At 53.3% G+C, this 22172-nt stretch overlaps 1 protein-coding gene across 2 annotated transcripts in view; it reads right to left on the reverse strand.

Moving 5' to 3' along the window:
* Positions 1-3481: 3481 nt before the first annotated feature.
* The window catches only part of ITGA11 (integrin subunit alpha 11), a 133243-nt gene continuing 114552 nt past the window's right edge, over positions 3482-22172 (reverse strand). Inside the window, exons 20-30 of one of the 2 annotated variants that reach the window (XM_002690525.6) lie at positions 21016-21223; positions 18602-18700; positions 16585-16661; positions 14369-14458; positions 13497-13587; positions 11779-11892; positions 11518-11604; positions 9606-9716; positions 9415-9510; positions 5647-5760; positions 3482-4979 (exon numbers count right to left, since the gene is read on the reverse strand). In XM_002690525.6, the coding sequence (XP_002690571.2) occupies positions 4908-4979; positions 5647-5760; positions 9415-9510; positions 9606-9716; positions 11518-11604; positions 11779-11892; positions 13497-13587; positions 14369-14458; positions 16585-16661; positions 18602-18700; positions 21016-21223 (1159 nt within the window). In that variant the 3' untranslated portion in view covers positions 3482-4907. Of the gene's footprint in view, positions 4980-5646; positions 5761-9414; positions 9511-9605; positions 9717-10117; positions 10303-11517; positions 11605-11778; positions 11893-13496; positions 13588-14368; positions 14459-16584; positions 16662-18601; positions 18701-21015; positions 21224-22172 lie in introns of those variants that run through there. The other variant, XM_059890771.1, reaches the window with a different exon arrangement.

Consider the following 22172-nt stretch of genomic DNA (forward strand, 5'->3'; position numbering starts at 1 on the left):
TTAGTATAGTGCCGGGGAGATAGGGACGAAGAACATGCACAGCTGACGAGAAAGGATGAGTCCTTAAGCAATGGTGCCCCTGGCTTCTTTAAAAACATTTTTCTGCTCATACCCTGCTTTGAGCCTCGTGTGTTTGCTAGGTACATTTTAGCCTGTATCTTCTTGAACAGTTTCAGAGGCCAAGTGCCAGGCTTCTCACCCTCCCTACTCCGGCGAAGCTCCTCTGTTCCGGTTTCAGCTTCTGTGTGGAACATGCTGCCCTACTTTAGCGCGATGTCAAAGCTAGTGGAAGAGACAGTGACACAAAAGCACTCTGCAGATTTAATGTGGTCGATTGAGCTTGACTGTCCTTTGAGAGGGATCTAGTTGACAATAATAGTAATATAAGGATAACTTGGGTTTGTTTTTTTTTTAATGGTAAGAAGTAGTGCAGAATAAAGGGCAATGTGACACTAGTTGAAGATGAAACAAAGGCCAGTGTGGTGAAGACAGGGCCACTCACTGCTAATGGCTGCAGTAAGTCAACCACCCAAGGTGCGTGTGGTGGAGAAACCGGCCACTTCATGTTTGGGGTGAGGTGTGGTTGCAGCGAGTCATTCTGCCAGAAAAGAAGCATGATTAAGCCAGCTGCGTCAATTACAGGCTGCCTGGCATCTTGGGGTTTAAAGCCAAAAGTCTAATGTCTTATTTTGGGAGAATACGGATGCTAAGAGCTCTTGAATGTTGGTGGAGAGAGCAGCTGGTGTTTTGAAGACCTGAAGACCTTAGGTCTCCTGGAAGTGCCCCCATATTTCCCAGAAAAGTTAATTCTCCCTGTCTTTTGTGCTTATGCTAGCACCTTGCCCCCTTCACCCTGATACCCATCTTGTTAAGAAATACCAACTTCCTTAACAAAAGGAAAATCCAGAAACTCCACTGGTTAACTGGAAGGATGCTCCTTGAGGGTTTTTACCAATGACTACTGCCACTTTGATAGGCTCAAGGGCAGGTAAAAAAGGCCCTGTTGCCAGAAACTGACATTAAAGTCTGGAGAAGACCAGTATCTTATGGTTCTATAAGTTTAATGTGCTTTAAATGACCTTACAAGAATTGGATCTTGAGATGTGGGGTAGTTGGCTGTAGTTCTGATGTAGGTGGCTCTGGGACACCACTTGGAGAAGCTCAGCTCTGGATTGATACCTTTAAGAGGCATATCTTGCCCTCCGAGCTTGCATGCCCATACCATCTGATGCCAGAAAGAAGCCACATTCTTACCTGGATTTCTCCTCTCTTGGCTGGCCAAAACTGAGGGACAGCATACTTGAGGTCCACGTCCCCACAGAACACCAGTCAAGGCATGAGGGCCTGAGGCCGCTCTCAGAGCTACCCAAGGGCTGCTCCTGAGTTCCTGGATTTTCTTGCCCTCCTGTATGGGGTCTGACCATGTCAGAACCAACAGGGAGGCCCCCCAGGACATCGTGCACATCTCAAGTTCATAACTTGGTTGGAGGTCCTTTCCTTCTACTAGAGGTGAGTCTAGAATTGAAGAAGCCCTGACAATGTGAAGAGCGAATTCTAAAACCACCTGCAGTTGGTAATTGGGTGTGCAGAGTCAGACCTCGCCCCAGGTGTGTTTTCCGCCTGCGCACTTGCGTGCTATAGAATGGCTTTAGTACCACGAAGCCAGATGGGCCGATAATGCTTTTAAAAGACTGAACCCTCTTAAAGCTGGTTATGCATCATGTTCACACTCTTGAGTTCAAGCCTTAGTTTCACCATAAATAATTACTCTCGACTACCAGATAGAGCATTGCTAATAACTCCCCAAATGAACCATAATAAGAATTTTCATGTTGATTTGCAGTTGCATTTTGGACTGCTTGCCACCATGCCAAAAATGCTTCAGAGACTGCTATTCATCTCCCCACCCCCAGACATTGGCAAATGTGCCCCCAACTCCTCTAAGAGGCCCTTTGGGTCTCTGAGGACCCCTGGTGATCTCCTATAGGAAATTACACTCTGGAGACTTGCTGGAATGAGAAAGTCTTTCAAACTGCAGGCTGGAGCCAAGTAAAGTTGAACAGCATTACCATGACGGCACAGTTCCCTGTACGCAGCATGGAAGGTCACGTGTGCCTGTTAACCCCTTATTTCATGTTTTCTAGCCTATATATTCACGGGCACATTGGAGTTGCTAGGGGAACTCAGACACAAACGATGCCCTGGCCCCTCTCCCAGCTGACTAAATCTGACCCCCATGGGTGGGCCCTTTGCACAGGCAGCATGTAAAGCTCTCAGGTGATTGTACTGTGCAGTGGGGCTTGAGAAGCACTGCTCTAGCGTGAGGCTTTGTCCCTGTTAAGTATATCTTCCCTGCTTGTCCCACCAGCACTCTTAAGGGTAGTCGTGCCTTAAGATACTTACACCCCACAGCAAATGATTTCAGAAAGAGAGAACTGCTAAGATAGAGAAGACGAGAGCAGCACAGTGTGAGGGCTGAAGGCCCTGAAGATTCAGACGAGCCTCCCACTTTTTCTACCTTTTGACCCTTTAGCTGTTCTTTGCCTCAGGTAGCGGGGGGCATGGAGGGACTGTGACATCCCAGAGATAAACATGGCCTCTGAGTCCAGGGGTTGCAATTCAGTGACTTCTGGGCTGCATCTGATCTATAGATAGATTGTGTGGCCTGTGGTGTGACAGCACAAGGCAGATTTTAAAAATGTGAATGCCAGTTTCCAAAAGGTTTCATATGAAAGCATTCTCAGTCGATGGTGTTCTACAGAAGACTTGCTACCAAACAATGCACTTTTGGGTGTGGGGTCATACTCCACTTATGAGGGTGATGACTCAAATGAAGTATGATTTTTAAATGCTACCTTCTGATTTTGGTTTCACCATTTGAGGAAAAAATATTCCCATGACAAATCAGAAGTGACTGCATATCAATTCCTTCTACCTCTTCAGATCAAACCCGTCTACGGCTGGGTGAGAGTGACAGTGTGGCCTGAGGGACACCAGTCCTGAAATTCGTCTGGAATTTGCTGTGGAACCAGGGGCTCGCTCTTAATTTCTCTGGTTCTGAGTGTCCTCCTCTATGGGGGAAAGGGACCAAATAATTTCTGAGGTTCTCCTGGTTTCTTGGGATTCCAGCAGCATGAGAATAGCAAGGTGAGGAAACTGGAAGTCAGGGTCTGAAAATCGGCCCTGAGATGTCAGCCTAGAGAAATCTGGGAGAAAAGAGAGGGAACGAAGGGGTAGAAGCTATAGGGATATGTGCTTTCAACCATCTACACTGGCTAAAGAAGGAACAGTGGGCGTGGGAGGGAGGGAGGACCCCATCACTGAGCTGCCCACCCCAGACCAGGCGGCCCTGGCAGGGGATGCTGTAGGGAGCGAGGGGTGGACACGCCCCTTCCTGACAGGAGCCCCTCATCCGCCTCCCGTTGTCAGAGCGCAGCTTGCTAGGACATGTTCTGCCCACAAAAGGATGGCAGCCTCTTGGTTGTTTTTAAACACTGTATTTTTAAAATTTTCTTAAAAATATTTACGACAGTAAAGGTCGTACTGTGTGTCAGGGGACAGATGCCTTTGATGGATCCCCTTTCATTCCTACCTCAAAACCAGGTCAAGGCATAAATTATTCGGCTGGGCACCAGGCGTGCCTCTTGTCCTCGGGGCCCCATCACTGGTGGGTCCACTTGTCCCAGGGGCTGGCCGATCAGATATTTGCCACCAAGGTTGCACAGGCTCCGGAGGTCCCCGCACTGGCTTTATCCAGTACGTTCCATGGAGAACCCCTCAGCACTGGTCCAGCGCTTCTCCCGGGTATGGGTGGTGGGTGAGCAGAAGGGAGGAATTGGAGGTGGGGTTGGTGGCGGGGTATGTGTGTGTGTGTGTAGGGACAGGGTGATGCCGGGAGGGTGTGTGTGTGTGTGTGTGTGTGTGTGTGTGTGTAGGTAGGGCATGATGCAGAGAGAGTGTGTGTGTGTGAGAGACAAGGAGGGGTGGGAGGCTGTGTATGTGTGTGTATGTGTATAGGGAGGGGGTGATGCAGGGAGGGCCCCCCACCCCTGCCCCCAGCCTGCAGCCATTGCATCAGGACAGGCTGTGGGGAAGGTGAAGTGAGAACGTGGAGCCCTGGGGACTGCATCATCCACAGGCTTCCGCCAAGCACCCAGGAACAACAAAAGCAGCGGGAGGGGCGGCAGTTGCAGGCCCGGGGCTGCTGCGAGCACCGTGGGGGGCGGGGTGTGGGTGTCAGTCAGGTGAACGCAGGTGGGGGCTGGGGAAGAGCCCACCTGCACCCTCCTCTCGGTTCTCCTAGGTCCCAGCTGCCTGTCCATCACAGTCTCTGCCTCCAGAGTCTGTCTTCATCCTGGCCAGCAGCTGTCACCACTGGGGCCCTCACTCAGGGGGCACCCCAGGGACCTATCTCTGGCTAGGAAGGGGTGAGGTGACTCGGGAGCTGTGGGCAGTGCAGGGATGGGGGGACAGCGCAGGATGCAGATCCGCTGTCCCACTGGGTTCCCCTGCAACTACAGGTCCGGAGAAGGCAGAGTGCGTTGGCATTTGTCGTCTCCTCTCCGGGTTTCTTCTGAGGATGGGGTGATGACGACTTCCTAGCACCTTAGTGGTGGGGGTGGCAATGCCTCTGCACAGCCTGCGGGTGACTTTGGGGTGTACCTTGGGGGGGGGTCCCTCTAAGTCCCTAGGGACCTGTGTTAGAGGTGCTGCGGCTCCCAGTAGGACAGTCCCTCTGAAAACTGACTCGAGTTCCTTTCAGAGGGAGCAGACTCAGTCTTTCAGGAGATGAGGTCAAGTGCAAAGTGAGCCGGTGTCCTCTCCACCCCAGCTCGGTGGGCTCCGGGCCTGCACACTGCCTGGGCCCGCATGCTGGCCCCCATCCACTCACAGCCTCCTCAGGAGCCTCACTCCAGCACTTTGGGTGTGGGGTCCAGGCCAGGCTCCCTCCTGCGCTTGGCACTTTTAAAGAAGCCGAGCTGTGGGGAGACGAAGAAATGTCAGGGGTGGGCAGGTGGGCAAGGCCTGTCTCCCCTCCCTCCACTTACCCTCCTGAGGCTGCTTTCCTCAGAAGCGTTCCCTGAATGCCTCCGCTGCTCACACTGAGTACCCCCCACCAACTGCCAGGCTGGCCAAGGGGCCTCTTCATTGGTGACACGGAGGCTGGAACCAAGCGGATGGAGCCTATGTCCAGAGGCAAGCATTGCTGTTTGACGCTGCCCAAGTCACTACTGCTCTCTGGGCCCCCTCTCACCTTATCTCGAATAGGAGGAGGTTGAGACCGGGGCTTCTTAACTCGAGACTCAGGGACAAAGAAAGCCTTCTAAGGGATTTCTTAACAGCCTGACATTAAATTGGAGAAATTCTGTGGTTGTGTGTGCTTGCTTTTTTTCTGATCAGAGGAAGGCTAGCTTTCATCAGGGACCCAGAAGGGGACCCACAAAAGGGCTGGAGCCACAGGTTGAGTGCCCTCTGGTGGCCCATCTGCCTGCTGTGGTGAGGAGCCCGCAGAGTTCTGGGGAGGAGGCTGGGCGGGCCCCAGCTCCCATGTCGAGGAGCATGTGGGCACTGGCCACACAGCTCAGAGGCTGGGGCCCCAGGCCGGGACAGCCAGGGTGCTGCCCCACCCTTCCGCAGGGCTCTCACCTTCCAGAGCGCCAGGACCAGCAGGGCCAGCAGTAGGAGGCCCCCCAGGGTGCTGCCCACGATGATCCAGATGGGGACCTGTGAGTCTTCTTGCTTGGAGATCTCAAACGTGATCTGCAAGGGGAGGGGTGGGGCCGTGTCAACAGACTACTGTCCTGGGGCCCTGGGCGGGCGGCAGCCTGGGGCAGGGCAGGAGGGCAGGAGACAGCTGGCAGCTGGTGGGAGAGCTGCGTCCCCTTCCCCAGGAAGACACTGCAGGGGCGGGCGGCACACAGCCTGCTGAGCGGCCTCAGAGCCCCCCGCCCCAGCACGGCGGACCCCTGACTTAAGTGACCAGGCGATCCCACCTTCTCTCCGAGACACATTCTGCTTTTGCTTCTCTCTGCCTGGATCCTCCTCCTTCTACATGGGCTACTGTTTTCTTGCTTTGTTTGCTGCTGCTTCCTAAATGCTGGTGTGTCCCATGGCTCTGCCCTTGGACATCTTTTTAAAATTAATTTTTACTGGAGTGTAGTTGCTTTACAGTCTTGTGTTAGTTTCGGATCTACAGCAGAGTGAGTCAGCTGTATGTGTACATATATCCCCTCTGTTTTGGATTTCCTTCAGCACAGAGCATTGAGTAGAACTTCTTGGGCTATACCACAGATTCTCGTCAGTTATCTATTTTATACATAGTATCAGCAGTATATATATGTCAATTCCAATCTCCCGATTCATCCCATCTCCCTCTCCGTGGACCTCTTCTTTATCTCCAGTCACTCCGGGACTCTCCCTCAGAGCTGCCTTCTGAAGTAGGTGCAGTGGGCACAGTGGTGAGGGCCCACAGTGCTTCTGAAGGCTCAGACAGTAAAGAATCTGCCTGCGGTGCAGGAGACCAAAGTTCAGTCCCTGGGTCAGGAAGATCCCCTGGAGAAGGGGATGGCAACCACTCCAGAATTCTTGCCTGGAGAATTCCATGGACCGAGGAGCCTGGCGAGCTACAGTCCATGGGGTCACAAAGAGTTGGACACGACTGAGTGACTAACTCACAGTGCTTTTAGGGGCCCACAAAAATGTTCTAATTTCCTTTAAAGTTAGAATCAAAAGATGATTATAATCTTGCCTGGATTTTACTTGTCTTTATACAGACCAAGTCATAAAATAATAATTTTTCCCCCTATTTTTGGAGAAAAGCCCTGAAAGCAAAAGTGCCCAGGGCCATGAAAGCCCTAATACAGTTCTGGGGAAGGCCGTAACCATCTTCATGCCAGCTGATGCATTCATGTTTCTACCTTCTACCTGGACTCTCCACTGCACTCTTTTTTTTTTTTTTTTTAACTATTTTTGTTTGTGTTTGTTTTTAGGCCACGCCACACAGGCTATAGTCCAGGGATCGCAAGAGTTGGACATGACTTAGTGACTAAACCACCACCACCACACAGCCTACGGGATCTTAGTTCCCCGATCAGGGATCAAACTTGGGCCCCCTGCATTAGGAGCTTGGGTTCTTAACTACTGGGCCAGCAGGGAAGACCTTCCTCTGCGCTCCTAACTCACATCCGTTGGTCCATGTGGTCCTCACACAAACTCCTGATCTCATTCCTCAGCCTGTTCCTGGAAGCCAGAGGCAGGGGGTGTATGCTCTGTTCTGCTGGGTTCCCCAGGCTTCCCATCTCACTCAGAGAGAAAATTAGAATCCTCGTCCTGGCCTGCAAGGCCCTGCGCCCTCTGGCCCTTTGAATCTTTGCAGCCTCATCTCCTGCTCCGTCCCTTGCTCTCAACTCCGCCACCTGGCCGCCAGCAAGCCCAGCACTGCGCCTGCTGCTGGGACTCTCACCTCCATTCCTTCTGCTGGCAGAGCTCCACCACGAGACACCATTGTGCTGCTCCCGGTCTCTGTCCCTTTATGCAGTGGCTCCCCCAGGTTTACTGTATAAAACAGCACTACCTCCTCTCCACCGTTATGCGTCTGCGTTTTTCTGGGCAGAGCTTATCACCACTGACATTGAACTTATGTTCACTGCCTCTTCCCCCACCCCAGTCCAGAGGGTCAGCTCCAGGGAGAGCAGGGGCTTGTCTGTTTTGCTTGCTGCTCTATCATCAGTGTGTGGAACAGGGCCTGCCCAGAGCAGGAGCTCAGTCACCTCGCTGAAAGCCTGAATGAATGCACCCCTTGACAGCATGGCAGCAGAGCCCGGCTTGGCCCCTGACTCCCCTTCTGCCCTACCTTACACAGCCTCCGTGTCCATATCTGGAAAGTGGCCATGGGGACGTCCCTCAGAGCCATGAGGGGTGATCAGGGAACACGGCATACGTTCAGGGCTCCACCCACAGCAGGTCCCGTCTAGCTTTTTCCACCCTTGAAGGCTGGCACCTTGCTCAGCCAAGCCACCAGGGGCTTAAGTGGGGGGTGACTGGGTTTCTAAGAGAAGCGAGGCATCCAGAGTATAAGAGGGGTTTCGGAGGGTGGGGGGTGGGAGTGGAAGGAGAAGTCATAAACTAGTAAATGACAAACGAACTGGTGTGGAGAGTGAGGTCGTTACGTGTGTGGTGTCCGCACCACACTTCTCACTTGATTGCCTGGGAAATTCCCGCATGTCTCCCGAGATTCAGATCAAGTGGACTATCTCCAGAAAGCCCTCCTGGACATGCCCTGCTCTGACCTGGGCTCACCCTCAAACTGCACCCACACTTTGTTGGCCTCATTTATCTGTGGTGGAGGCTGAGAAACAGCAGGAAAACCCGACAAAATGCTGCAGAAGGAACAAGTAAAACTGCTCCCGGGGTGTTTGCCTGACTGCTGCTCCTGGGCTTCTGCCTGGGCTCCCTCTCGGCCTGGCACACCTCTACACTGTTTGGGATCGATGTTGGTGACTTGTTAAGGTCTGGCTTCCTGACCCAGCGTATTTTGCTCTCCAGCATCTCCTGGGATGGGGCTGGGGATTCACTGGACACCCGGGATAGAAGGCTCACCCAGAGCCCAGACCACAGTTCAGGGACATGGCCAGTGGAGGGCAGCAGAGTCCCATGCCTGAGATGCCCAGCTCCTAGAGCTGCTGCTGCTACTGCTAAGTCACTTCAGTTGTGTCCGACTCTGTGTGACCCCATAGACGGCAGCCCACCAGGCTCCCCCATCCCTGGGATTCTCCAGGCAAGAACACACCCACCTTCATTTCAAGACCCAATTTCTCATTTTCCCAGGAGCACCGCCTGGATCTTCGCTCCTTTCCTGGACCCTGATTCAAGCCAGTCTGATCTATAACAATCTGGCTTTACTCAATTAAAAAAGAGTCCCAATACAGAGACTTTTCCCATCCCTTGGTCTTCACAATTTCAGTTTGCAACCGCCTTCATTAATTAGATCTGAGCTGAGGATGGATGAGGAGGGGAGGACTCGCTGGCCATTCTAGGCTGCCAGTTTGCCAAGACCCAGCCTTGCTGCCCTGAGGCAGGAGGCAGGCAGCCTGGACCGCGCTTGTGCTTCCTCTAGTGTAAAACACGCAGGTGTCCCTCCTTCCTCTGCCTCCGGGGAGCTGTGGAGGTATAGAGCTTGGTGCCCCCCACCCCCCAGGTACAGGGTGATGAATGCCTATTTCTGGTCCCCTCTTCCTACTTTTGTCCCAACGGCCTGTTTGTCTCTATTTCCCCTCTCCTCTGATGTTGCACCAACTGCGGCAGGCCTGTCCGTCTCTCTCCTGCAGGGGGAGTAGGGAAACTTTAAGCGAAGGGATGACCCTTCCCCAAGCTGGCCTGGCACGAGCCCAGGTCTGTAGGGTTCCAAGTGCTCACCTGGCGGCTGGGATCCTCCTCGCGGAAGATGAATGGGCTGTGGAACTGCCTCTGCAAGGCGGCGTGGACCGTGATTCTCATCAGCTTGTACTTGAGCTGTGTAATCAGAGGCCTTGTCAGGAGCTGGCCCCTCCCTTGGAGAGACTCCCTAGCACCCCTCTCCTCCAGCCTGGCCCTGGAGCTCTACTTACTGCTTTTAAGGACCTCAACCACAGGTTCCCCAGCAGATGGAAATTGATTTCCTGGTTGGGGGCCAGCCTCACGTTGCAGTTGATGGAGACTACATCAGAGTTGCTGTGATTCTGAAAGAGAAGGGTCTCTGGGTGAGCAGGGGCTTGGCCACCAGAGAGATGGCTCAGCTGCTCAGCTTGACCAAGTGGGGTTTTGCTCCTGGGGAAGGGTGACAGAGGACAGGGGACAAGGAAGGAGGTGAGGGGTGGAAGCCACAGGGGCTGGGGCTGCCGAGGCTGGCTGGAGGACAAGGTAAGGACAGTATTAATATATCGGATGCTCCATTTGAAGTTGTGCATAATTGGATGTATTCCAGGAACAGAACTTTAGGTCAGCATTAGAGAGCCTATAAATGTCATCCCCCTACAAACACATTAAAGGGAAAGTGATACATTACTTTAACAGATGCAGTAACTTTAAGCACTTACGCTTTAACTTTAAGCATTTTATGAAATCCAACTTCTGTTTGTGATTAAAAAAAAAAAAAAAAAACTACCAGGGAACTTCCTGAATCTGAATAAGGGTGCTTATTTAAAAAAAAAAAAAAAAAACTACATCAAGTATTACATTTCACAATGAAAAACTAAAAATAATTCCTTTAAATGCAGAATCAAGACAAGATGGTCATCATTTCTGTTTAGCATTGCCCTGGAGCTCCTAGACAGAGGAATAAGAAAAACAATTTAAAAGGATTGAATGGTAAAACTAAAACTATTATTACTTGCAGATGACACTATCCTAATAGAAAACCCAAACAAATCATCAAATAATTAGGATTTATTAGGTTAAACTCATTTGTGTGGCTCTCTTGCAGCCACCTCACCCCACCCACGTCTGTCTTCAGTACCGTGCACTACACTCCAAAGACGCTTTGTTTGGGGAAATCAAATGAAAACAGAGAAGATTTTTATTTGGGTAAGGAGTCATGAAAGCATGCTCAGAAATTGGTGCGTGGGGCAGAGGTAGCCCCGGGAACAGAAACCTGGACCCTAGCAGGTGTCCTGGGAGGACCCTGGGCGTTGACATTGGCTTCCGTTTCAGGCTTCCCAGATGGCACTAAAGGTAAAGAACCTGCCTGCCAATGCACAAGGGTCAAGACTCAAGTGTTTGATCCCTGGGTCAGGAAGATCCCTTGCAGGAGGAAATGACAACCCCCTCTAGTATCCTTGTTTGGAAAATTCTGTGGACAGAGGAGCCTGGCGGGCTACAGTTCATGGGGTCACAAAGTCGGACACGACTGAGCTACTAAGCACAGCCTTCTATCTCTGGGGACAGGGAGGCCCCGGCTGATACGATCAGTGCTTCCAGTACAAGCCCCATGGGGTCTGGCCTCTGTTACGCTGTTCCGTCTCGGCTCCTTCCTCCTTCCTCTGTTTGTCCGTATCCTACTAACCCTTTTAGGCACAGGGCAAGTCCATGATCTCTGTTCACTTTTTTTTTTTTTAATTTGGTTGCACTGAGCCTTAGTTACGGCACACGGAATGTTGCAGCATGGAGGAGCTTTTCAGCTGTGGCATGTGCGAACTAGTTCCCTGACCAGGGGTCGAATCTGGGCCCCCTGTATTCGGAATGCAGAGTCTTAGCCACTGGACCACCAGGGAAGGCCCCCTGCTCCTCTTATTCAAGGTTGTCCGCTTCTCTGCCCCTCACTCAACAGGTCTCCCAGCCTCCACCCCTGGCTTCTTTACACTCAACCCGGTGTCTCCCCTGAGATGTGAGCCCACTAAGGATACGAAGTATCTTTTCTGTTTCCTCTTGGTTTGAGGCTGGGACATAGAGAGGCTTCGATAAGCTCCTGTGGACAAACTACTGGTCGAGGAGCTCAGGCAGCCCCTCTCCTCGTCCCGGGGCTCCTGGCATGGGGACGCTCACCAGCTGTGGGGTGCGACTCAAGTCCTCCTCCGTCGGGGCACGCCGGTACTCGGTGCTGTTCCCCCAGATGTTACAGGACGTGTTCACCTGCACGAGGAAACAGGCAGCCAGCCTCACACCAGCCCTGGCAGACTCGGCAGCCTGAACAGTCCTCTCTCCCTTCTGCCCAGGGAAGGCCCAGCCGGCCCTGGGCCCGGGGAAGGAGCACACCTAGTGGTCTGCTTGTCCCCTACCCACACCGGCCCCCCGGGGTGTGAGTACCTGGTCAGTGAGGAAGTCCCTCAGCAGCAGTAGCCGGTTGCCGCCCCTGGTGGCGATGGGAATGGTGATCTTCATCGTCACCCCATGGATGGGAAACAAGCCCAAGTTTTGGATCTGTGGCCCGAGAAGGGGAGGTGTCAGTACATCCAGCAGTGGTTGGGTGGTGGGGGACAAGATCCACGGGGGTGATCCCCCCAACCCCAGCCAGGCCTGAGAAACAAGTTCCTTCAAGCTCCCTGGCCCTTTCACTGTGGATGCTCTAAAGCTCTTCCAGACCTTGGCTGGGGGCTGCAGGAAGGAAACCGCATGGAAGCTGAAAGGGATGGGCTCCTGGAGGCTGAGGACCGCCACTGGGGGCCATGAGGCTGAGACCAAGGGTTACTTCCCCTTTTCACCCTCATTTGGGTGTCGCCCTGAACAGAGGTCTGGGTGGAGATGGTGACAGCAACTCCTTTACTATGAGAGAGAATCATTAATGGATGTAATGATTACATTCTGATGCAGGATGTAAATAGTGTGCATTGGTGCACATTCTAGCTGCGATGCATTCAGCGTCAGTTCAGTTCAGTTCAGTCACTTGTCGTGTCTGACTTTTTGCTACCCCATGGACTGTAGCACGCCAGTCCTCCCTGTCCATCACCAATTCCCGGAGTTTACTCAAACTCATGTCCATTGACGGAGAAGGCAATGGCACCCCACTCCAGTGTTCTTGTCTGGAGAATCCCAGGGACGGCAGAACCTGGTGGGCTGCCATCTATGGGGTTGCACAGAGTCGGACAGGACTGAAGCGACTTAAGCAGCAGCAGCAGCATGTCCATTGAGTCGGTGATGCCATCCAACCATCTCATCATCTATTCAATGTCAGAGCCGCAGTGATTACAAACAGGGTTTTGGAATCAGAAAGGCTGAACACATAACCCATGGCTGCTGCCACAGTTGAGCTGTGTGGCCTTGGGCAGATTATTAAACCTCTCTTGGATGAGCCATCGAGGCATCTGTGTGTTTCTAGCTGTCTGCCTGCTCCCGACTCTTGCCCAACAATTCAGGGCTGGGGAGATCATGGGGCAGAGACTCTTAAATGCCTCCTAATTTTCCTTCTTCCTTCTTCCTTAGTGACAGAAACCAAGGCAAAAAGGCACATTTCCTAGCCTCCCGTATAGCTGAATCACACTGTTCTGGACAATGAGAGGTAATTGGACGTGTGAGGCAGTGCCAAAGAGATTACTCAGGGAGGTGTCTTGCACACTCTTCTCCTTTTCCTTCTTCCTGGAATGAGGATGTGATGACTGGAGTTGCAGCCACCTTGGACTATGAGGTGAACTTGAGAGGTTGATAATCACATGTTGAGGATGGTGGAGCGGACACAAGGAGACCCAGTCCAAGGGACTTTGTAAAGTTGTCAACTCTGGACTTCTTTTTTATGGGAGAGAATAAACCCCAGAGCATTATATATATCACTGTTTTTTCACATTTAAAAAGTCATAAGCAGATACACCTATTCTTCACTGACACACCCTCCTGGTCCAGCCTCGTACTTTTCCAGATGAGGATTGAAAGGCTCAGAGAGGGGAGGGACTTGCCTAAAGTCACACAGTGAAGGGGTGGCAGGGTTGAGGCTGGAATCTGGGCACTGGCAACGCTTTCAGATTCCTTCCCTCCCAAATGGGGGTTCTCAGCTCCTGTCTTTCACTGTCTGCCTGGCTGCCCTCCAGCCTAACCTTGAAAATGCAGTGGAAGGGAGGCCCAATGCCATGGTATCTCTCCAGGGAGCTGTTGGACTTGACCTCGTAGTGGCTCAGGCTGCTGCTCCTACAGGGACAGAGGACAGGGACGCCGTGAGCTCAGTCGGCGTTGGCTGGATGGATAAACGAACGAAAGAAGGTGTGGGCATGTTCCCATCTCCCTGGATCACAGCAAACAGGTTTCCTCTTGTGTCCATTGGGAGGGCTGTGTTGGGAAGGCTTCTTCCCAGCAGGAATAAGCACTGAGATCAATTAGCAATGTCTGCTGGGGTGTGGGATGGGCATGAATCAGAGGCCAGTTCTCTACCATCCCAGTCCTTGCCTCCTGCCCAGGCGCATGGCCTCTTTCGATCACCAACTTGCCCACTGTGCACCTCTAGTGTTGGCTGAAGGAGGGCCAGAGCTTTCTGTTTGCTGTTACTTCCTGACTTCTCCACCTACCTGGGAGCTCTGGGAGGTAGAGGGGGCAGACTGGGGGCCAGGAGCAGACTGAGGGAGGGGGTGGTGGGAGCAGTCTGCCCTGGGGGCAGGAGCATTTTCTCACTGATACTGTTTAGAATTGCCAGTGTGAGGTGGTAATGAAATGCAGATGGACTTTTTAGCAAGTTCTGATACTGTTTTGACTTCTCTGCAGAGCAGGGCCCTATTGCAACCTCTCCTAGGGATACTGCCTGTGCCCCCAGCCTTTGGGGTGCCCCCTGCAGGGAGCTCCCTGGGGACCAGGTCTGTGCCTCCTCCTCCTCTAGTGGACACTGCCTCCCTTTCATGGACGGGGCACTGCACTCTTAGGGATACACTTGGCTGCAACTCCGAGTACCTCAGCACAGGGCCCCGGGGCCCCGGCCCACCTGGTGAAGAGGACATCGGCCTCGTACTTGAGGTGGAAGCGCAGAAGGGCCGTGTTGTCTTCCTTGGTGCTCTCCTCCTCATCGCTGTCACTGCAAGGAGAGCCGGCCGCGCCAGCGGTCACGAAGGGGCAGCCCTCCCTCCACTCAGCCCCACACCCCGACTGGATCAGGGCGGCTGGAGGGAGCCAAGCCGGGCTGAGAAGGAGCCTCCCAGCTAGTCTAGGGCTGCGGCTCCAGAGAGGCCAGCTGGGGGTCCGGTGCCGGGCAGCCATTGGAGGTGTCTCCCAGGAGGGGAAAGGTCGGGGAGGTGGGGGACCTGGACCTCAGCTTTCCCTGCCCTCTCTCTGGGCACAGCACATCTGGGCTGGAGGCTGGGAGGACCGTGCCAGCTTGCTCACAGCAGCCTGTGCCCCCTCTCATCTGTTAGCCGGGCAAGTCCTGCGCTGGGGGCCCCGGGGGTGGGGATTATGCTTGTAGGGCAAGGCTCTGCCCAGGGGAGGAGAGGTGCATGAGGAATTGATTCAAGACTCTTGAGAGTCCCTTGGACTGCAAGGAGATCCAACCAGTCCATCCTAAAGGACATCAGTCTTGGGTGTTCATTGGAAGGACTGATGCTGAAACTGAAACTCCAATCCTTTGGCCACCTGATACGAAGAGCTGACTCATTGGAAAAGACCCTGATGCTGGGAAATATTGAGGGCAGGAAGAGAAGGGGACGACAGAGATGAGATGGTTGGATGGCATCACTGACTCAATGGACATGGGTTTGGGTGGACTCTGGGAGTTGGTGATGGACAGGGAGGCCTGGTGTGCTGTGGTTCATGGGGTTGCAAAGAGTCAGACACGACAGAGTAACTGAACTGAACTGAGAGCGTTTACTGACTCTTGAATTGACCTTTCTGATGTACAGGTCGGGCAGCTCTCATGGGGTAGCTGAGGGGCTGTGTGCTGCCTTTAAAATACCAGGGAGGCATTAGAGTTTTGTCAAATACGCTTCCCTTTACTTCTGAGCACCACGAATCACACCACCAGGGCAGATCATTTTAGACATAAAGAGATACAATTTCTGCTCATTAGGTGCATGAAGCTGGATTTCCTTTGGAAGCTTTAACCCAGAGAGGTGCTTAGTTAGAAAAGGGAGTCTGACACACACACACGCCCAACTCACAAGTGCCCGCCAGCAGCCACGCTGCCAAGAACTCTGCAGGCAAGGGTGTTCATTACCTGTGAGAAGGGGCTCTTTTCTTAGAGGGAGGCCTCAAGATATCAACACATCTTCACCTCATGGCAGGTGAGCATTCCACCCAAGTGCACAGACTGGCTAACTGCACTGGTGTGTGGATCACCAGCACTTCATGACTGCTGACTGGTGTGCGCGCTCATAGGTTGGTGCTGCCAGATTTATTTCCAGTGTGGAGAAGTTCTCAGGAGGGTTTATAAAGCCTTATAAAGCTAGAATTCCTTCCTGCCTTTGTGTGTTTATTACTGACATGGGTGATTCATGGTGTCAACCTAAAGTGAACTGCCTCAGGGAAACCTGCGAGACAGACAGACAGATCCACAGAGAGTTAAGAGAAGGTCTTTAAAAACTGGAACTTTCCAAGGGGAGAGAAGGGGCCAGCGCAGAAAGAGCACTGGATAAGGAGGAGGAAATCTGTGCAGGGTAACCACACCACCCTGCACGCACCGCATCTCATCTAGCACTGGATAGGGAGGAGGAAATCTGTCTATGGCCATACCACCCTTCATGCACCCCATCTCGCCCCTTCTCAGAAGCTAAGCAGGGTTGAGCCTGGTTAGTGCTTGGATGGGAGGAGTAGGAAATCTAGTGTTTAGCTTCGAGTTGTGCTATTTACATGCTGTGTGTTGATGGGAAATTCACTCAACCTCTCTGAGCTTTTTCTTACCTGGGAGGTGGGATGGGAATAAGTCCTGCTTTGCTTGTCTTAAGAGGCTGCTGTAAAGACTGACTGAGATAATATGTGCCCAGTGCTTCACAACTGTAAGCTTTTAAGTAACTGCTATATAAAGGTAAGGGTATTATTATTTCTATCCAAGCTGAAGAACAGTGGCAGTGCAGCTCGCCAGCACCTGGGGAATAACCTGGGGCCCTCCCAGGCTGGGGCAGTGAGGGATGTGGGGAGGGCGGTTCCTAGTAGCAGAAGAGGGCCTGGGAGTTGCAAGTGGGGAGGGAAAAGGAGTGGGCCAGCCCTGACCTGCCCGCTGTGAGCTGGATCTCCAGGTGGTGCAGGAAGATGGATTTGCTGAACTCGAAATCCAGACGGAAAGCCACCTGCAAAGAAAGAGTTGCTGGAGCTGGGATGGCTGGCAACTGCTTGCCCGCAGCAGCCCTGGCCCCCCCTCCCAGCCCCTGCCCTCTCAGTGGACCCTGCTGGCAGGGAATGGACTGGGGGAGGGAGGACCAAGTGCTGGAGTAATGTGAGCTGCGCTTGGGGGCTGTGGAGGGGACGCAGCCAAGGTCAACAGCTCCTGAGATGGGGCTTCTTGGCTGTGGAGCCAGCCCTTTACCACCTCCCTTTTTGTTTTTAACTACCGGCCACTGCTGCTGCTGCAGCACAGAAAAAGCTCTGTGCGACCCCATAAACGGCAGCCCACCAGGCTTCCCGTCCCTGGGATTCTCCAGGCAAGAACACTGGAGTGGGTTGTCATTTCCTTCCCCAATGCATGAAAGTGAAAACTGAAAGTGAAGTCGCTCAGTCGTGTCTGACTCTTAGCGACCCCATGGACTGCAGCCTACCAGGCTCCTCCATCCATGGGATTCTCTAGACAAAAGTACTGGAGTGGGGTGCCATTGGCCGCGAGTCCAACTTCAGACTCTTCCTGCAGGAATTTCTTGGGGGGGTGAGTTGATGGCAGGAAGGGGAGCCGGCCTTCACCATGCACCATGGGAGGTGCGGCCAGAAGGGAGTGGTGAGACTGCCCACGTGCTCTCACTGTTCTTGCGTGTGAACAGGTGGGGAAGCGTGGAGGCTGTCCCAGGCTACTCAGCAGGCTAGTCGCACATCTGTCTCCTTGTTCAGAGGCCCTCCCGCCGCTCCGATGGCCCTGGTCCCCGTGCTGCCTTCGGCCTTCCCCCAGGAGTAGGGCCTGGGGCCCCTGATGGTGCCCTGTGACCCTCTCGTTACCTTCTGTCCTGCCTGGTGGTTATACTGGGGCTTTGCACAGAACGCTGGTGCTCTTCCTAGGTCTGACCCTCATTGGTTTTCTCAAGGAGACCTTGGTGGCGGGGATCTTTCTCCCCAAGTGGCCACGGGTGGGGTGGGGAAGCTTGGGCTGGGTGCTGCCCCTCCTGGGTCTTCACCCAAGAGCTCCTGAGTGTGTCAGTGTCTCACCTCAAACACTGCAATCTTGACAAGTTCTTTTATAAGGAGCCCTAATCCCCTGCCCCATCCCCCAGCTTTGCAGACTCTGCTGCTGGGAACACACTCGGCTCTCCAGCTAGCCTTGCCTCAGGCTCCCCTCTGTCTGATTCTCACTTTACAAGCAGCTTGGCCTCAGTTAGGTGTTCCCTTACTCTGGAGCCCTCAGTGGCTGCCTGCTGCCCAGGGGATGGGAAAATGCTCCCACAGTCTGAAGTCTACCTCCCTTTCCCAGGAAGTTGCTTCTCCCAACTCTACACTCTTTTCACATGTACTTTTAAGCACATGGTACCTGCTCAAAAAACATTCATTTTCCTCCCCATCTCTCCCCAGGCAGAGCTGGGGAGACAGAGGCTGGACATTTTAAAAACATGTTAGGGGGATGTCTCTGGTGGTTCAGCAGTTGAGGCTCCATGCTTCCAATGCAGGGGCCGTGGGTTCAATCCCCAGTCAGGGAACTAAGATCCCACATGCCTCATGGTGAGGCCAAAATTTTTTTTTAAAAAGTAAAAACATGCTAGGGTACAGTACAGAGGGCTAACTGGCCAAGAGGAGGTGGGGGAGTTGGGGGCAGAAGTGGCAGGATTCCCTGAGGTGAGGGTCCATGCTCTCAGGGGGTGTGCTGTCAGCCCTGGGGGTAGCTGGCTGATTAGGTCATTCAAATGTTGGTTCTTGGGAGAATAAAACAACCTTAATTTAAAAGCCACCCTCAGGCCTCTCCGTCCCTCCCCAGTCTGCCCCTCTGTTCGCTTCTACTTCTCTTGCTCCCCCCATGCCTCCCTGATCGGTCCTGGGCACACCACCCCAGCCTGACCCGCCCCAGGCCCCCCGCACACCACGCTCCAGCCGCCACCTTGGCCTTGGCCCGGAAGAAAGGATAGCTGACGTTGCAGACTTTCTTGTGGAGCCTCCTCTCCTCGTTCACACACTCGATGCTGCCATCTGAGTCATCCTGGGGGAAGGTGGGGGCGTCATGGGCAGTAGTTAGGTGGGGTCTCAGACCCAGGTCTGGGGGCCACCCCTGCCCCCAGCCCCCACCTGCCCAGGCTGAGGCTGCAGCACAGGCAGCAGAGGCTGCAGGCACAGAGCCCCTGGAGGCGCGGGCGTGGCATGGTTCTGGGTGCAGAGAGCATGGCAGGAGCTGGTGCAGGGCAGTAGGCCTGGCTCCAGCAGTGCCCGGTTGTGAAGAAAATGGGCAGGACTCATGGACATGCTGTGTCACGCCCTTTGGATCAAGCCTGGAGGCAGGACTTATCATCCAGCTTACAGGTGGGGTCCGTGAGGCCCAGAGATGGGAGGTAACCAGCTCAGTCCACCAGAAAGTGGCTTCTTCCACTTGAGGCCTCCTTGTTGGGTGGTAGGGGTTGGGGAGAGGAAGGAGGGGGTGTTTCTGCTGTGAGCACCTCCTGGGCTGGGGATGGATGGTGGTGCTGGTGAAGGAGCGAGACTACAGGCCAGCCCTACTCACATACTATATGCCATGTGTATGTGTACACGTGTGTATGCGTGTATGTGTGCCTGTGGACATGACCCTTGACAGGACACATTTCCAAAGTCCCTTTGTGTCGAAGAAACAAAGCACCATGATTCCTTCCCATGAGGGTTATGAACAGGCATGGGATTGGTCTTGGACAGTCTGGGCTATGGCAGCAGGAAAAGATGGATGCAGGTTTGGGGCTCTATTTCCCCTAAATAACCTAAGTCCAGATAGAGATAAACAATCTCTGGAAGAAGAGGCCTAAAGACTATCAGGTGAGCCGGGTGCTTTTACTCTGGGCTGCAGGGCAGGACCTGGGCCTGGCAGAGGAAGTGATTTTGCACTAACAACTTCTCCTTGCATTCTATGCACTGACCTGGGGTCTATTTGAGGACACTGGGGACCCATCAAGGGCAGGAAGCCCCCCGCTTTTCTAGTGGGCCTCACTCCACTGGGCTTCTCTTCCTGCTCTATAGGAAGAGTGCGTGCTCGTGTGTGTGTGTGTGTGTGTGTGTGTGTGTGTGTGTGTGTATGGCTGGGGAGGGGTCGTCCTGTCTCTCTCCAAGCCAATGGAAGGGGTGGTCGAGGTGAGAACACAGGGCTGGCTGTTCTATTCTGCAACCCCCAGGCCCCATGTGGACACTGTGAGATCTGTGAGGACAGAGACTGTGTCTGATGGAGCCTGGGACCCCCGAGCACCCACACGTGACAATAATCTCCTAGGCTTGTTCAACAGACTTGTCTTGAGGGCCTTCTGCATGCCCAGCCCTGGGGACAGATGTGACTGAGAAAGGGCACTTGCCCTCTGGGAGTTCAGGGTTATAGCAGGGCAGCGCTCAGACACTGATGATGCCCATGGAGTATGCACAAGGCTGTGCCAGGGAGCTGTGCAGGCTGGGGGGCCCTGTGTGACCTTCTGGGGCTTCACGAAGCCACCCCAGAGAGTGTGGCACAGGGACCATGCTCTCTCGTGAATTGCGGGCAGGGGCCAGCTGCTGGGTGGGAATCCTGCTTCTCCACTTGCTGGCTGCCTGACCCTGTTCAGTCCACTTAAACTCTCTCTGAGCCTCCATCTCCTCCTGTGTAAAGGGGGACACGACCACCACCATCACCTCCTGGGGTTATTGAGAGGGCGAAATGTAAGCAGGCCTTGTAAGGGGTTACCAAGAGGGAGCAGGAGCTTGTTGGGAAAGGAGGGAGGGGGCCTTGGTGTGAAAGGGCAGGTGTACTGGGCAACAGTGGAGGCCAGTGGGGCCATAGGCGAGGGCGGAAGTGGCAGGGGTGGATGGGGAAGGAGGAAGGGGCTTGAATGCCGGAACAGGAGTTTGGGATTTGTCGTGAAAGCAGCTGGAAACCATGGGAAGCTTTAAAGTGGGGGAGAAGTCAGTTCTGATTCTTGTTAGAAGGACTTTTCTGAGAAAGTCTGGAGGGGGAACTGTAGGCAGAGGGTGTGTGCGTGCTGTTGTGCACACATATGTGTGTGAATGTGTGTGTGTCCCTAACAAGGGCCAAGGGTGCAAGCTGAAGGAGATTCCTCTCCTTGGTTCTGAAAGGCTCAGACTGCCCTTCCCCGTGGGTCTCAGCCCTGGCTACACGCTGACATCACCTGGAAGCTTTAATAGCAGGCTGACCCAGGCCCCGCCCAGACCACATCAGTGAGAACGTCGGGCATAAGTCCGGACACAGGATCTCTAAGCTGCCAGGTGATTCTGAAGGGCAGGTAGGCCCCTACTTGGAGCCCTCCTCTCCTGCCTCTGTGCTTCCCCTCAGGCAGGCCACCCAGATCTTACCTTCTGGATCAAGCTGGCAAACTGCAGGTTTGCGGACTGGGAGATGTTTAGGACGGTGCTGTAGGCGTTCTCACCCTTGTTCTCCAGCAGGGCCTCCACTGCCACCCGCCGCCGCATGCTCTCTATGACGAAGACCGCCGCGTCAAAGGACAGCGTGTAGGCAGAGCAGTCCTGCACAGGCTTCCTCAGCACCCGCTGGCAGTACTCCCTGAGGGAAAGGGACGGGCAGGGATCAGGCACATGGGATGGGGAAGGCACGGGTAGGCCTCACTGTGCGTGCATCGCCCCTCCGTCAGCACGCTTCCCTTTTGGCTTTGGCTGCCAGGCAGCTCAGAGCTCAATTCAGAGACAATCCTGATTATTAGCCCAGCTGGTTAGAATCTTTGCTTCTACTCCTTTTCACAAGGTTTGGTTGTGCTTTTTCTATTATTTATTTGTTTATTATTTGTATTTTTAACTGAAGTATGGCTGATGTACAATGTTGTATTAGTTTTAGGTGTATGGTCAAATGATTCAGTTATATATATTAATATATCTATATATATTTATTCTCTTTCAGATTCTTTTCCTTTATAAGTTTTATACACACACACACACACACACACACACACACTTTTTTTTTGGCTGTGCCAAGCAGCATGTGGGATGTTAGTTCCCTGAGCAGGGATCATACCGGTACCCCCTGCATTGGGAGCTCAGAGTCTTAACCACTGGACTGCCAGGCAAGTCTTTATTCCAAGATACTGAATACAGTTTCCTGTGGTATACAGTAGATACTTATTGTTTATTTATTTATATATATATATATATAAAATCATGTTATCAGAGAAGACAATGGTAGCCCACTCCAGTACTCTTGCCTGGAAAATCCCATGGACGGAGGAGCCTGGTAGGCTGCAGTCCATGGGGTCGCTAAGAGTCAGACACGACTGAGCGACTTCACTTTCACTTTTCACTTTCACGCATTGGAGAAGGAAATGGCAACCCACTCCAGTGTTCTTGCCTGGAGAATCCCAGGGACGGGGCAGCCTGTTGCGCTACTGTCTATGAGGCTGCACAGAGTCGGACACGACTGAAGCGACTTAGCAGCAGCAGCAATCACGTTATACTATTTCCATTTACAGTATATGTTTATTATCTAATCATCTCTAGTTGAA

The sequence above is a fragment of the Bos taurus genome, chromosome 10 (genome assembly GCF_002263795.3).
Source record: "Bos taurus isolate L1 Dominette 01449 registration number 42190680 breed Hereford chromosome 10, ARS-UCD2.0, whole genome shotgun sequence".
NCBI lineage: Eukaryota > Metazoa > Chordata > Mammalia > Artiodactyla > Bovidae > Bos > Bos taurus.